General features: G+C 44.8%; 1 protein-coding gene across 7 annotated transcripts in view; it reads right to left on the bottom strand.

Moving 5' to 3' along the window:
• The window catches only part of LOC115465822 (utrophin-like), a 1,296,369-nt gene that overhangs the window by 872,735 nt on the left and 407,004 nt on the right, over positions 1-16,630 (bottom strand). For all 7 annotated transcript variants that reach the window (XM_030196568.1, XM_030196575.1, XM_030196573.1 and 4 more), the window contains one exon: positions 6,756-6,935. In XM_030196568.1, the coding sequence (XP_030052428.1) occupies positions 6,756-6,935 (180 nt within the window). The remainder of the gene's footprint in view (positions 1-6,755; positions 6,936-16,630) is intronic.

The raw sequence follows: 16,630 nt of genomic DNA, 5'->3' as shown, positions 1-16,630 counted from the left end.
AGGGCGGAGAGTTCCTCTGCAAGTACCTGCTTGTGTTGGAAGCTGTAAGATTGAGCTCCCGGAGGACAATTTGGAGGTTTTGAGGCCAAATTGAGGGTGTATCCTTGCCGGACTATTTGGAGAACCCACTGATCGGAGGTTATGAGAGGCCACCTTTGGTGAAAAGCTTTCAACCTCCCCCCGACTGGTAGGTCGCCCGGCACTGACACTTGGATGTCGGCTATGCTCTGCTGGAGCCAGTCAAAAGCTCGTCCCTTGCTTTTGCTGGGAAGCCGAGGGGCCTTGCTGAGGCGCACGCTGCTGACGAGAGCGAGCGCGCTGGGGCTTAGCCTGGGCCGCAGGCTGTCGAGAAGGAGGATTGTACCTACGCTTGCCAGAAGAGTAGGGAACAGTCTTCCTTCCCCCAAAAAATCTTCTACCTGTAGAGGTAGAGGCTGAAGGCTGCCGGCGGGAGAACTTGTCGAATGCGGTGTCCCGCTGGTGGAGCTGCTCTACCACCTGTTCGACTTTCTCTCCAAAAATATTATCCGCACGGCAAGGCGAGTCCGCAATCCGCTGCTGGATTCTATTCTCCAGGTCGGAGGCACGCAGCCATGAGAGTCTGCGCATCACCACACCTTGAGCAGCGGCCCTGGACGCAACATCAAAGGTGTCATACACCCCTCTGGCCAGGAATTTTCTGCACGCCTTCAGCTGCCTGACCACCTCCTGAAACGGCTTGGCTTGCTCAGGGGGGAGCTTATCCACCAAGCCCGCCAACTGCCACACATTGTTCCACATGTGTATGCTCGTGTAGAGCTGGTAGGACTGAATTTTGGCCACGAGCATAGAAGAATGGTAGGCCTTCCTCCCAAAGGAGTCCAAGGTTCTAGAGTCCTTGCCCGGGGGCGCCGAAGCATGCTCCCTAGAACTCTTGGCCTTCTTTAGGGCCAAATCCACAACTCCAGAGTCGTGAGGCAACTGAGTGCGCATCAGCTCTGGGTCCCCATGGATCCGGTACTGGGACTCGATCTTCTTGGGAATGTGGGGATTAGTTAATGGTTTGGTCCAGTTCGCCAGCAATGTCTTTTTGAGGACATGATGCATGGGTACTGTGGACGCTTCCTTAGGTGGAGAAGGATAGTCCAGGAGCTCAAACATTTCAGCCCTGGGCTCGTCCTCCACAACCACCGGGAAGGGGATGGCCGTAGACATCTCCCGGACAAAGGAAGCGAAAGACAGGCTCTCAGGAGGAGAAAGCTGCCTTTCAGGAGAGGGAGTGGGATCAGAAGGAAGACCCTCAGACTCCTCGTCAGAGAAATATCTGATGTCTTCCTCTTCTTCCCACGAGGCCTCACCATCGGTGTCAGACACAAGTTCACGAACCTGTGTCTGCAACCGTGCCCGGCTCGACTCCGTGGAACCACGGCCAAGGTGGGAGCGTCGAGAGGTAGACTCCCTCGCCCGCACCGGCGAAGCTCCCTCCGCCGACGTAGTCGGGGAGCCTTCCTGGGAGGCGGCCGCAGTCGTACGCACGCTACCGATGCCGGAGACCTCACCCCGGACAATGGGCCAGCCGGCGCCTCACTCAACAGTACCGGAGGCGCAAGCACCCCCGGTACCGGAGGGGTAGGGCGCAACAGCTCTCCCAGGATCTCTGAGAGAACGGCCCGGAGACTCTCGTTCAGAGTGGCTGCAGAAAAAGGCATGGAAGTCGATGCAGGCGTCGATGTCAGAGTCTGTTCCAGGCGTGGAGGCTGTTCCGGGCTGTCCAGAGTGGAGCGCATCGACACCTCTTGGACAGAGGGTGAGCGGTCCTCTCGGTGCCGATGCCTGCTGGGTGCCGACTCCCTCGGCGACCCAGAGCTCTCGGTGCCGACACGGGAAGGGGACCGGTGTCGATGCTTCTTCGTTTTTTTGGAGCGAAGCACGTCACCGGCGCTTCCCGGCACCGACGAGGAGGACGTAGAATCCAGCCGTCTCTTCCTCGGGGCCGAGACCGAAGAGGGTCGGTCTCGGGGGGGACTGTACCGCAGGAACCCTCAGGGTAGGGGGAGACCCACCCGAAGGCTCACCGCCACCAGCAGGGGAATGGACAGCCCTCACCTGCACTCCAGACGAAGCACCACCGTCCGACGACATCAGCAGATGAGGAGGTCTCGACACCACCAACGCCGACGCAGCCTTCCGATGTCGCCTCGATGCAGAGGGCCGATGCCTCGATGCACTCGATGCAATCGGGGGCGAGGATGAAGGTCCAGGCGCTGACGACGTCGATGCACTCGATACCCCCGGTGCCGATGCCGACGAAGAGCCCAAGAACAAGATGTTCCACTGGGCTAACCTCGCTACCTGAGTCCGCTTTTGTAAAAGGGAACACAGACTACAGGCCTGAGGGCGGTGCCCAGCCCCCAGACACTGAAGACACGACGCGTTCCTGTCAGTGAGCGAGATTACCTGGGCGCACTGGGTGCACTTCTTGAAGCCGCTGGGAGACTTCGATGTCATGGGCGGAAAAATCACGCCGGCGAGATCAAAACTCGAAATGGGGAAAATGGCACCACAAAAATAGGGAGAAGAAAACTTCGACCGAGGCCTAACTAGGGCCTACCCCGATGACGAAAGAAAACTTACCGGGGCATAAGACTCGAAATACGGGAAGGGAAAAAACCAAAAGGTCTCCTCCCGAAACACTCTTCTCTTTATTATTTTCTTTTTAAAGAACGAGTCGAAAACGACGCGCGAGGTCAACTTTCCGGGGCACGAACGGCGAAACACGACCGTACCGAGCGCGGACAAAAGAAGACTGACGAACACGAGCCGGTTCGGGCGGGAAGACGGCCGCGCATGCGCGGTGCGCATGGGCGCGCGAGGACTAGCAAAGGCCTTTGCTAGTGAAGTTTCCGATTGGAGGGGCTGCCGTGGACGTCACCCATCAGTGAGAACAAGCAGCCTGCTTGTCCTCGGAGAACTAACTTTAAATCAGGCTTGTCCAACCTTTTTCTATCGGGGGTCACATTTTATATTTTGTAACATTAGAGGGCCAAAACAAGTGCATACTTACGCACTCTCAGAAAACACTCATTGTCGGTCTGTCTCTCTCTCTTTATAATTGGTAAATCAGCAAACAACAGTGGTCACCATAGAAACATGATGGCAGATAAAGGCCATATGACCCATCCAGTCTGCCCATCCTCTGTAACCCCTAAATTCTTCCTGTTCCTAAGCGATCTCACATGCTTATCCCATGCCTTTTTAAATTCTGGAACTGTGCTGGACTCCACCACCTCCACCGGGAGGCCATTCCACTCTCCCCCACCCTTTCTGTGAAATAATACTTCCTTAGGTTACTCCTAAGCCTATTCCCTCTTAACTTTGTCGTATGCCCCTCATTCCAGAGCTCTCCTTCATTTGAAAAAGGCTCTCTTCCTGTACATAAATGCCCGTGAGATATTTAAACATTAATATCATGTCTCCTCTCTCCCAGTGCATTCATGTTGAGGTTCATAAGCCTGTCCCTATAATCTTTGCATTCAAGACCGCTTACTAATTTCGTAGCCGCCCTCTGGACCGACTCCATCCTGTTTATATCTTTCCTTAGGTGCGGTCTCCAGAACTGCACGTAGTACTCCAAATGAGGCCTCACCAGACTTATACAACAGCACTATCACCACCTTTTTCCTGCTGGTCATGCCTCTCTTTATGCACCCAAGCATCCTTCTGGCTTTGGCCGTAGCTTTTTCTGTTTGAAAGCTTTAAGGTCGTCAGACACAATCACCCCCAAGACCCGCTCTTCCTTCGCACACTGAAGCACTACACCCCCTATACTGTACCGTTCCCTCGGAGTTTTGCGACCCAAGTGCATGACCCTGCATTTTTTGGGATTAAACCTTAGTTGCCAAATATCGGTCCATTCCTCTAGCTTCGCTAGGTCCTTCCTCATGTCATTCACACCCTCCAGGGTGTCCACCCTGTTGCAGAGTTTAGTATCATCCGCAAAGAGACAAACCTTACCAGACAGCCCTTCCGCAATATCGCTCTCAAAGATGTTAAAAATAGCCAGCCCTAGGACCGATCCCTGCGGTACTCCACTGATGACCTCCTTTTCTTCAGAGCAAGCTCCATTTACCACCACCCTCTGTCTCCTGCCATTCAACCAATTTTTTACCCAATCCGTTACTCTAGGTCCCGCACCGAGGGAACTCAATTTATTTATCAGTCGCCTGTGCAGAACTGTATCAAAGGCTTTGCTGAAATCCAAGTATATCACATCACCCAGTCGAAGAAGACAGTCAGATTCGTCTGACACAACTGCCACTAGTGAAGCCATGCTGCCTTGGGTCTCGCATTCCATGTAGTTCAAGAAATGTCACAATCCTCCTTTTCAGAAGCATTTCCATTAGCTTACTCACCACCGAGGTCAGACTGACAGGTCTGTAATTCCCAACCTCTTCCTTACTTCCAATCAGATTTATATGCAGTTAACTTTATATGTTGGCTGGGCCAGCTGAATATGAGGCCCGAGGCTTTTAATATGATTCATATGAACCAAAAAAATCAATTTAAAATATCTGCCAAAACTAATATTAAAAAATGTATTTTTTTGCATTTTTTTACATTATTAAATCAGTATTAATCAGTAGTGCCCTTCTTATTTAGCTCATTCTAGTACTGCAGAAACACTTAAAATGCAGGGAATAGGGAACAGAGGTGTCCTAGTGCCTATGCATATCTTTCATTTTGATCCAAACGTGTAAAGGAAAATAAAAGGCAAGACATGGAGACATACTTTACAAGAACCAAATACTCCAAAAGCTATCAGCACAGGATCTGCTTGTAACACACAAAAAACCAGCTGTGCTTTAGTAGAGGCAAGAATCAGAGACAGGAAGAAGCAGAGAGACCGGGATATGAGCACTAGCAAACACTAAAAGACCCACAGTCATTTATTTATTTCCAAGGATTGATACACCACAAAAGTGTTGCAGCAGCATAGCTTCCATTCCTGCCTCCATCCCCCCTCCCCCCTTCCACAGCTTTATCACCCAGTCTTCTTCCCCTTACCTGGTTCCAGTGGTGAAAGTTCAGTGGGATTCTGCTTCCTTCACAAGACTCAGCTGTCTGCAAGCTTGAGACACGTGGTGCTGGAAGTTTGGGTTAGTTTCAAGTTTTGTGAGACTTGAAACTATGAGACCAACCCGAACTTCCAGCACTGTGTGGCTTAAGGTGCAAGACAACCAAGTCGCACAAGGGAATCAGTGAGGGCCAGGTACCAAAAAGCTCTTGGTGGGCTGGATTTTGGCCCACGGGTTGTAGGTTGGACAAGCCTGCTTTGAATGGATAAGAAGCCACAAAGTTAGATGGTGGCCCTACTGTTGAAACTAAGCTCGTGGGGGTAATTTAATAAAGCATCTTTCATGCAAGAAGTATATTTTGCATGCAGAAAATGATGTTTATAAAACTGCATGGAGGTACACCTGCATAAAACATAGGTGCACCAAAATACTGTGCATTCTTTCATACTATCTGCTTGCTGGGACTCCTGGAGGCATAGCTTGGGCAGAGTTGTCACGTAGACAGGTATTTTAAAAAATATGTATATAACAGGATGCATATGTGAAAAGTACAAAAAGGAACTTATTTTTAAAACAGCGCTCGCAAATCTAGCCCCAATATACACAAATTTACTCATGTCTGAGACAGTGTAAATGTGTACAAACCTATTTTATAATATGTGCATACATCCTAACTCTGCCCACATCAATGCACAATTTCCATGCACATATTTCACATGTAAAATGGTTGTACAATTTTATAAAAACGTTTGAGTAAAACAGGTAAAAGCTTTACAAAAATATCCCCTTTAGAGAAGGTATACATTTGTACAAAAGAATTTGTGCCTTATTGGGGGTTATTTTAGGAATCTATTTAAAGGGACATAGCCAATTGTGTTTTTGAGAATTTTTATAGGCATCCTGCTAGAAAATTACTCTAATAAAAGGAGTTATTAGAACAATGGGTTAACATTTTAATTTTCACTGAGGAAAGGACAAAATATAATGAGCTTAAAGTTGATGTCTGCTTGTCACCTTTTACAAGCAGCCTAGCACTCTCCTGCAAATTTTAAAAGCATTAACTTGACAGCTTCTAATTATTTCACAGAAGGCAGAGGATTTTCCCACTTTGTTAAGGTGATCATAATTGGCCGGAATGTCCAAAATGTCTAGGAAATACTAGCCATGGCTGCTTATAAAATTCCAGCAATTCAACATAATTAAAACCAATAGGAACATCACGAATTCTGTTTTTTCAATTTGGATCTTTGATTTTTCTATGCCTATTGATTTTTTCAATTTTTTAATAAATCTTTTAGATGTTTCTTTTTCCCAAATGTCCCCATTATGAACATATGGAATGCACAATAATACATTTCAACATAACCTACAAAACTTCATGATTCCCATCTTTGTAGCAAGTCACTTTTTCAACTGAAGTGCTGAATTAAAAAGACTACCTAACTAACCAATACCCATAACCAAGTGAACCAAACCTCTCCACTTGCCTCCTCCCAATTCTATTTTCCAGTCCACAAAGGACCTCCTCCAGACAGCATAATTCTAATCCTACTTCTTAATGGGAGTAATGATCATCATATCAATTATAAATTATGTCAACTATAGGTTAAAATGAGAAACCTGTGACCCACAGATATAAATGTTTCAAATGACATTTCAATCAGATATTAATGAAAGCCAAGTTGCACTGTACAGGCTCACCAGGAGTGTGTTGCACCAGTCCTCTGTCCATGTGCGAACTCTGCTCCAGCCTGCATTAAGGATGCAGAGTTTCTCTTCCAGAACAGCTTCACTGCCCTCCACCAAGCTCTGTAGTGCTGCACTGCTCTCTGTGACGCCACTTAGCTCCGTTTTCCTTCTTTCCAGCTCCTTCAGCACATTCTGTGAAACAAAACCAAAAAGCCATCCATCATGGGCCAACAGCAACAACTCAAGGTTGTCCATTTCACTGGTTTCGTAAGTACTGTGTGAGCACTGTGCTTAGTCTTTCAAATCTGTAGGATATCTGTACTCTCCTTTATTCCAGCTCTTTTAAAACTTCTCCACTGTGTGCAGTAATTAGTTTCAAAAGAGCCCTCACATTTTCTTTATTTTACAGCAAAACTTGTCACAGCAAAGAAAACAATGCCTGGGACCCTCTCCACTGCAGCTCTATTCTCCTGTTCAACAGAGGGCAATTCCACATCAACAGCAGCAGTCCAAGAGGAAATCACAGGCATTTTTTAGGTTTCAAATGGTCTACATTTAATGAGCTACATTTATTAATATGCAAATAATGTTACATGTTGAACAGCAAGGAGAAATTAGGTCTTACCTGATAATTTTCTTTCCATTAGTCCTTTCAGTATTCAAGAACCTGTGGGATAGTTGTGTCCATCAACCAGCAGGTGGAGATAGAGAACTGAAAACTGAGCTGGGACATCTTTCTCTAGGCATCAAGTCCAGCTCCTAAGTATTTATGTAGACAAGAAGTAGGGATAATACTCAGAATAAACACAACAACCTTAAACAACTCGCTAACCTAACTAAACACATGAGAAAACATGTGTGGACCTCTCTCATCTCTGGACAACTTGCAGAGAAGAGACATACAGGAAGCACCACGCAAGGTGACAGTCATTATGTCGAACTGACTAAATATTTCAGAAAACTCAGGTGGGCCTCTGGAATAATGGGAAGGATTAATGGAAAGAAAATTATCATCTAAGACCTAATTTTTCCATTGCGTAGCTTCCCACTACTCCAGAATGTATGGGATGTTTAAAAGCAATCCCTAGAGTGGGTAGGATCCTGGTGCCGCCGCCCTAAAGACCAAAGCTCCAAAACTGGCTTCTGAGTACACCACAATGACCACCCTGTAGTGTTTGGCAAAAGTATGCAGCGTCAACCACATCGCCGCCTTGCAAATATCCACCTCGTAGAATAAGCCTGCTTTCCCACAAGTAAATAAGCTGACGCAATAGTCTCCTTCAGCCATCTAACAATTGTGGGCTTGGCAATCATGCAGCCATGCCTCTGTTTACCAAAAAGCACAGCCTGTCCGAATTGCAAAACTCATTCATGACTTCCAGATATCTAATGAGGACTCTATGAACATCGAGAAGCTTCAAGAGAGAATACTGAGCGTCCTCTCTGCAAAAAGATGGAAGGTCCACAGATTGGTTGAGATGAAATGATGATACCACTTTCGGAATAAAGGAAGGAACAGTACACAGAGACAAAGCTGCCGCCGAAAAGCAGAGAAAGGGATCCCAATGCAACAGCCACCAAGAACACTATCTTTAGCATAAGATCTTTCAAGGAGGCCTTCCAGAGTGGCTAAAAAGGAGGCTTCTGCAGAACCCAAAGGACTAAGTTTCCACTCTGGATATGGCGTACGAAAGGGATGTCACAAGCGCTTGTTCACTGTTCTATCCTTGGTTATTAGGCATCCTCTGTTTTACTGTGTCTTGTACTATTGTTCAGATATCTGCTGTATTGTTTTGTATTTTTTAATCCTGAATAAAAACTGTTCAAACTTTGAAAAAAAGAAAAAAAAAAGTGTCCCTTTGTGCAGAAATAGGCACTTAGGAGAACAGAGCCTGAACCAACCCCGGTTCTCAGGCCGCTGCACTAGCCTTTAGGCTACTCCTCCATTCCACTTTTAATAGCCAGGCATTTGCGCGTCTTTACACCGGCCAATCTCGTGCGCAAAGGCCATTTTTTCCTGTAGGGGTAAAATGGCCTATTTTTCTATTTACACTATTAATGGCCACATGTTAATTTTGCCTTTAACATGCGAGCCCCTACCTCCACCTATTTTAATGCATGGGTAACACATACACATCCCCAAATTATCATGGGGCACCTGAATGTGTCCCGCGGTAAGGCATTTCTGGCTGCCGTAAGCGCGCATTAGTGCTTACCGCACCTTAGTAAAAGGACCCCTAAGTTTAAAATTCTGTTTTTGGCTCATCAGGTCTTAATCTAGGGCACTCTTTTTACTTGCTACATTGAACCTATGTTCCTATTCATACTTGGCATTCTTCACCAGCTGCATTGCTTAGTGTTTCTGCACCATCCAAAGTTAAATTTGACAACATACGGCATTGGTTTGCACTGCTGCCCCTTCACTGTGGAACACCCTGCCTTTAAAATTCAAAACAGAAGCCTGCAAACACAAATCAAAGAAGACTTTAAAAACCTACCTTCCCCAGCAGGTTTCTGAGTGATTCCAGGACTGAACGGAAGTGTTTTAAGTCATTGCGGTGGGGTGGGGGTGCAGGCGGGATTCTTTGCAGGTTTCTATTGTGTTTCAGTTATATTCTGTTTCTTTCATGTCATCTTGGTTAGGGGCAGATGAGGTTTCTTATTTTGTTCTCGATGTTATTTGATTAGGTTATTTTTAACGTACACCCTCTTGATGGGCATTGTTTTAGGTTTTACATGGTCCTGTTTCAGGATAGGGGGTCATTTCTTTTTTGTTTTTGATAACATAGTTGATTATGTTTTTGTTTAAATCTGTTTATTGACGTATTATATGAAACATATATACATAATGTCCAGCAAATAACCTTACTAATACAACAGACAACTTGTAATCCGTCCACATACATCAAATCATTTTCTTCTTTTATCCCTAGACACCTCCTCCCCCCGCCCTCCCTTCAGTTGATTATGTTTTTACTTTTAATGTAAACCATCTTCATGGGCATTTTTTGCTCAAAGAGTGGTCTAGAAAATGATTAAGGGGATGGAGCAAGTCTCATATGAGGAAAGGCTAAAGAGGTTAGGGCTTTTCAGCTTGGAGAAGGTAATAAGTAGAAACCAAAAAAAGTGACATACCTTTGTTATTGAGCAAATGTTGACAAATACCTGAATATACATATGAAACATAAAAGCATTCCAATGACAGTCTCACAGGAATAGGGTGGGGTGGGTTAGGTGAGAAACAGGGAGAGCTGGGTGGGTAAGAGAAAGGGAGAGATGGGATAGCTGATAAGAGTGACAAAGCAGTATAATTTTACAGTTTATAGTGGGATAGAAACCCAGATCTTTGTTAAGTCCTGTCTAGTGGGGGTCAAAACATTTCATCATTTTGACTTCAAAGGTCTTACATTTCTGCATTGTCTTAAAATTTCCTTTTAGTAGTCTCACCATAAGATCACTGATGCAGCGATCTGTTTTTTTGCAAAGTGCTGTCCCACAGAGGTGATATCCTGATTGGCACTGGAATGTTTAATGTTATGTCTATGTAAATTGAGCCTCTACCACTGTAAAATTCTTTGAGAGTCTCTTCTCCCTCAATCCAAATCATAAAAATATCATCAATATACTGGTAGTATTTCAGGGGTTTTGTCCGATGTGTTAAAAATGTCTCTTCCAGTTCTGTTATGAAGAGGTCTGCATACTAGTGCCATCCTGGTCCCCTTGGCAGTGCCCAGGATTTGCAGACAGATGTAGTTATTAAAATGGAAATAGTTGTGAGTTAGAAAAAATTTGATTAATTTTGTAGTCGCTTCCAGCAAGTATTGGTAGTCCTAGTGTGAATATTTTTAGGAATTTATCACATGCAGCTATGCCATCTGCATGGGGAATGTTGCTGCTGTATACTGATTCCACATCCATTGTGACTATTAAAGCACCCAGTAGAAGCTGCTTGACGTTTGTTTTTAATTTGTTCAGAATGTCTGCGGTGTCTTGTATGAAGCTGTCCTGTGCACTAAGGGTTTAAGAATCCCATCTAGAAGTCCAGATATTCTTCAACCCTTAGTGCACAAGACAGCTTCATACAAGACACAACAGACTTTCTGAACACATCAAGCAACTACCATCAGATGCTCATCGGGTCACAATGGATGTAGAATCACTATACAGCAATATTCCCTGGGGGAGGGGGTGAAAGGTAGACCAGGGGGCCTACTGGGGGTGGCAGGGGTACAGGTTAGGGGCTGCTCAGGGGGGGTAGAGGGAGGGAGTGGGAGAAAGGAGGATAGGAATGGGGGAGCTGCCCACTTGTTGGGGCTGGTTGGAAGAGTTGGATCACGTGCAGAGTGAGTTCACCGATGGGCAAGAGCGAGTGGGCATTGCTCCTTCCCTGATGACCCCTAATAACAAAAAACAACCAAAAGGTAAAGGTATAGTTCAAATAAAAGTCCAAGAAAGTAGAAGTGGACCACAAAATCTCATCAGCTGAAGGTCAGTAGAAGCAACTTTATTCAGCACCACACATGTGGGTCATATACATGTATGGTGCTGAATAAAGTTGCTTCTACTGACCTTCGGCTGATGAAATTTCTGGGTCCACCCCTACTTTCTTGCACTTTTACCTGATGACCCTTGGACCACCAGGGTAGGCTCGGGGACCCACTTGGGGATGGGGGGTCCGAATTAGGACCTGGTCATGGTGGGGATAGGGGAGACCAGTCTACTAAAAATGCTGGCTCCTCCTACATCCTAATAGCTTAATTTGGGACATTTTGCACTGGGACCAAAAAAACCCTTCCATATCACAAAACGTCCAAAATACAGAATGTCCATAGTATTTTTCGAAATGACCTTCTTTCCTGTTCAGATTTAGACGCCATATAAAAAATGTACATAAGTACATAAGTAGTGCCATACTGGGAAAGACCAAAGGTCCATCTAGCCCAGCATCCTGTCACCGACAGTGGCCAATCCAGGTCAAGGGCACCTGGCACGCTCCCCAAACGTAAAAACATTCCAGACAAGTTATACCTAAAAATGCGGAATTTTTCCAAGTCCATTTAATAGCGGTCTATGGACTTGTCCTTTAGGAATCTATCTAACCCCTTTTTAAACTCCGTCAAGCTAACCGCCCGTACCACGTTCTCCGGCAACGAATTCCAGAGTCTAATTACACGTTGGGTGAAGAAAAATTTTCTCCGATTCGTTTTAAATTTACCACACTGTAGCTTCAACTCATGCCCTCTAGTCCTAGTATTTTTGGATAGCGTGAACAGTCGCTTCACATCCACCCGATCCATTCCACTCATTATTTTATACACTTCTATCATATCTCCCCTCAGCCGTCTCTTCTCCAAGCTGAAAAGCCCTAGCCTTCTCAGCCTCTCTTCATAGGAAAGTCGTCCCATCCCCACTATCATTTTCGTCGCCCTTCGCTGTACCTTTTCCAATTCTACTATATCTTTTTTGAGATACGGAGACCAGTACTGAACACAATACTCCAGGTGCGGTCGCACCATGGAGCGATACAACGGCATTATAACATCCGCACACCTGGACTCCATACCCTTCCTAATAACACCCAACATTCTATTCGCTTTCCTAGCCGCAGCAGCACACTGAGCAGAAGGTTTCAGCGTATCATCGACGACGACACCCAGATCCCTTTCTTGATCCGTAACTCCTAACGCGGAACCTTGCAAGACGTAGCTATAATTCGGGTTCCTCTTACCCACATGCATCACTTTGCACTTGTCAACATTGAACTTCATCTGCCACTTGCACGCCCATTCTCCCAGTCTCGCAAGGTCCTCCTGTAATCGTTCACATTCCTCCTGCGACTTGACGACCCTGAATAATTTTGTGTCATCGGCGAATTTAATTACCTCACTAGTTATTCCCATCTCTAGGTCATTTATAAATACATTAAAAAGCAACGGACCCAGCACAGACCCCTGCGGGACCCCACTAACTACCCTCCTCCACTGAGAATACTGGCCACGCAATCCTACTCTCTGCTTCCTATCTTTCAACCAGTTCTTAATCCATAATAATACCCTACCTCCGATTCCATGACTCTGCAATTTCTTCATGAGTCTTTCGTGCGGCACTTTGTCAAACGCCTTCTGAAAATCCAGATATACAATATCAACCGGCTCCCCATTGTCCACATGTTTGCTTACCCCCTCAAAAAAATGCATTAGATTGGTGAGGCAAGACTTCCCTTCACTAAATCCGTGCTGACTTTGTCTCATCAGTCCATGTTTTTGTATATGCTCTGCAATTTTATTCTTAATAATAGCCTCCACCATCTTGCCCGGCACCGACGTCAGACTCACCGGTCTATAATTTCCCGGATCTCCTCTGGAACCCTTCTTAAAAATCGGAGTAACATTGGCTACCCTCCAGTCTTCCGGTACTACACTCGAATTTAGGGACAGATTGCATATTTCTAACAGTAGCTCCGCAAGTTCATTTTTTAGTTCTATTAATACTCTGGGATGAATACCATCAGGTCCCGGTGATTTACTACTCTTCAGCTTGCTGAACTGACCCATTACATCCTCCAAGGTTACAGAGAATTTGTTTAGTTTCTCCGACTCCCCCGCTTCAAATATTCTTTCCGGCACCGGTGTCCCCCCCAAATCCTCCTCGGTGAAGACCGAAGCAAAGAATTCATTTAATTTCTCCGCTACGGCTTTGTCCTCCTTGATCGCCCCTTTAACACCATTTTCGTCCAGCGGCCCAACCGACTCTTTGGCCGGTTTCCTGCTTTTAATGTATCTAAAAAAATTTTTACTATGTATTTTTGCTTCCAACGCTAATTTCTTCTCAAAGTCCTTTTTTGCCCTCCTTATCTCCGCTTTGCATTTGGCTTGGCATTCCTTATGATCTATCCTGTTACTTTCAGTTGGTTCTCTTCTCCACTTTCTGAAGGATTGTTTTTTGGCTCTAATGATTTCCTTTATCTTACTGTTTAGCCACGCCGGCTGACGTTTAGTCTTTTTTCCCTTTTTTCTAATACGTGGAATATATTTGTCCTGAACCTCCAGGATGGTGTTTTTAAACAGCATCCACGCCTGATGCAAGTTTTTTTACTCTGCGAGCTGCTCCTTTCAGTCTTTTTTTCACCATTTTTCTCATTTTGTCGTAATCACCTTTTCTATAGTTAAACGCTAGCGTACTTGATTTCCTAGTTTCACTTCCTTCAATGCCAATATCAAAACCGATCATATTATGATCACTGTTATCAAGCGGCCCTCGTATCGTTACCCCCTGCACTAGATCATGAGCACCACTAAGGACTAAGTCTAGTATTTTTCCTTCTCTTGTCGGCTCCTGAACTAGCTGTTCCATGAAGCTGTCCTTGATTTCATCAAGAAATCTTATGTCCCTTGCGTGTACAGATGTTACATTAACCCAGTCTATATGTGGGTAATTGAAATCCCCCATTATTATTGTGTTGCCCAGTTTGTTTGCGTCCCTGATTTCCTTTAACATTTCCGCATCCGTCTGTTCGTCCTGGCCAGGCGGACGGTAGTACACTCCTATCACTATCCTTTTCCCCTTTGCACATGGAATTTCAATCCACAGTGATTCCAAGGAGTGTTTTGTTTCCTGCAGAATTTTCAATCTATTTGATTCAAGGCTCTCGTTAATATACAATGCTACCCCTCCACCAATCCGATTCACCCTATCACTACGATATAATTTGTACCCCGGTATGACAGTGTCCCACTGGTTATCCTCCTTCCACCAGGTCTCAGAGATGCCTATTATATCTAATTTTTCATTTAGTGCAATATATTCCAACTCCCCCATCTTATTTCTTAGGCTCCTGGCATCCTCTTTGTATTTTATGACCGCTCACTGCTGCACCCCCAGTCTTTTAACTGTCCCCTTTTTTTACACACCCTTTCTCACTCTTTTGCTACCGAGTCTCTTTTTCTCTGACATTCACAGAACTCCTCCTCCTGTTTTCTATGCAATTTTGTGAGCTTTTCCAACATCTTATCCTTCTTTTCCCCCACACAGTTGCACTTCAGCTCTGGCAACAATCTTTAATGGTGTACCAGTATTGCCAAGTCTTTCTAAAGGTATGTGATACATCCTATCCTATTTTTCCACTGCAAGCACTTCCCTCATTCATTCATGACGTCTTTTGTCACCTTTGTAATTTTACATTATTTTTTTCAGACTCGACCCTGTTATCCTTTTTTAGCATCTTTTCATTGCACTTCACCACATTACAGGTTAGTTTAACTAACCTGTTCCCCCCCCCCTTTTTTTTAGACAGATATATATGTTATTTGTCACACTGATTTACCCCAATAGGCTCAACTACCATTTCTTGATTATTTTTTCTTATCTTTACATACAAGCACATATTCATATAATGGTCACCATATATGGCATTACTTCTGGTTTGAATTTTCATACTATGTTAATCATTATTTACAAGCACATATCCATGCAATGTTTTTCACATATATTTGATCACTAAGATTTCACACCTTCCTCCTGCTCACATGTGTTTTCGTTCTGTTATACATTTTTATCTCCTTTTTTAATGTGTGTATATATACAAGCCGCATTGAGCCTGCCATGAGTGGGAAAGCGCGGGGTACAAATGTAAAAAATAAATATGATTATTATTTTTTCATATGATTAAAAAAAATTTTAAGCAAAATATTTTTATATAATTGTATAATTTTATTTGTTGTGTTTTAGACTCCTGAATCAGGCAGTTTGCCAAAACACAGTGCCGTGTCGAGTCTTTTAATATCGATTAAAGATTTTTACTTCATCATTACGTCTCCTGTTGATCACACTACTCCTTCCCTTTTTCATATTTATTTTTTTTTTTTTTCCAAGTTTGTTTTATTATTTTCCATTAGAAACATAACAATATCCACACTTTATCTTTGTACAGAAATTAGAATTCCTCTTTCAACTAACATGTTTCCAACTAGTACCCTCCCTCCCCTATTGTATTCCCTCCTCTTAGGAAGTTTTGTGACCAATTCTCTTTAGACTTGTCCATGTGACACATCGATCTGGGGTGTCCGAGAGGTTAACCATTGTTCATAAGGGTTCCACGTTTTATGGTACTGCGGAATACGGCCAGTGCGTAAAGCTGTCAACTTCGACATCAAATGAATATAGTCCAGTTTCCGCAACACTGACCGCAGTTCCGGAAGTATAGGTTGCTTCCATGCCGCCGCCAGCACCAATTTGGCGGCCACGAATAGTTGTACAGCAAAGCGGTGTATGGCATTAGGAATTCCTGTAGGTCTAAAATGGAGTATGCAGTAGTCCATTCTCATCTGGTAGTGCACTCCTGTAACTTCACTAGAAACTTCAATATCTCCCCCCAATACTCCTGCGCATGCGTGCATGCCCACCACACATGAGTCATATCCCCCGCTACTCCACATTGCCTCCAGCACAAAGCTGACCCTGTTTTAAACATTTTAACCAAGCGATGGGGAGTATAGTACCAGCTGTATAATATTTTGTGACCGTTTTCAGTTAAGGCACTAGACACCGAGACTGCTAGCAGAGATCTAAGTGCCACTTTCCACTGGGGCTTTGTGTAGGTTTCCCCCATGGCCTTCTCCCACCTTGATAGGTATCGCTCCACTGGGTTAGCATGTAGAAATAGTGCCCTATATATTCTTGAGATGCTACCCCTTCCTCCTCCCTTCATCATCCCCTCCTCCAATTTAGTTTCTGGTAGCTTTAACTCATCCTGTGCTCTGCGAGCTATAAAATCCTTCACTTGATAGTACTGAAAAGCTTGCAGGGGAGAGAGGCCATGCTCCTGACATAATTCTTGGAATGGCACCGTCTTATCCGTTTCCCACATTTGGCCTAATTCATAGAGCCCC

This window comes from Microcaecilia unicolor, chromosome 3 (genome assembly GCF_901765095.1).
Source record: "Microcaecilia unicolor chromosome 3, aMicUni1.1, whole genome shotgun sequence".
Classification (NCBI taxonomy): domain Eukaryota; kingdom Metazoa; phylum Chordata; class Amphibia; order Gymnophiona; family Siphonopidae; genus Microcaecilia; species Microcaecilia unicolor.
The sequence above is the reverse complement of the archived record's forward strand: the minus strand, read 5'-3'. Positions and strand labels throughout refer to the sequence as shown.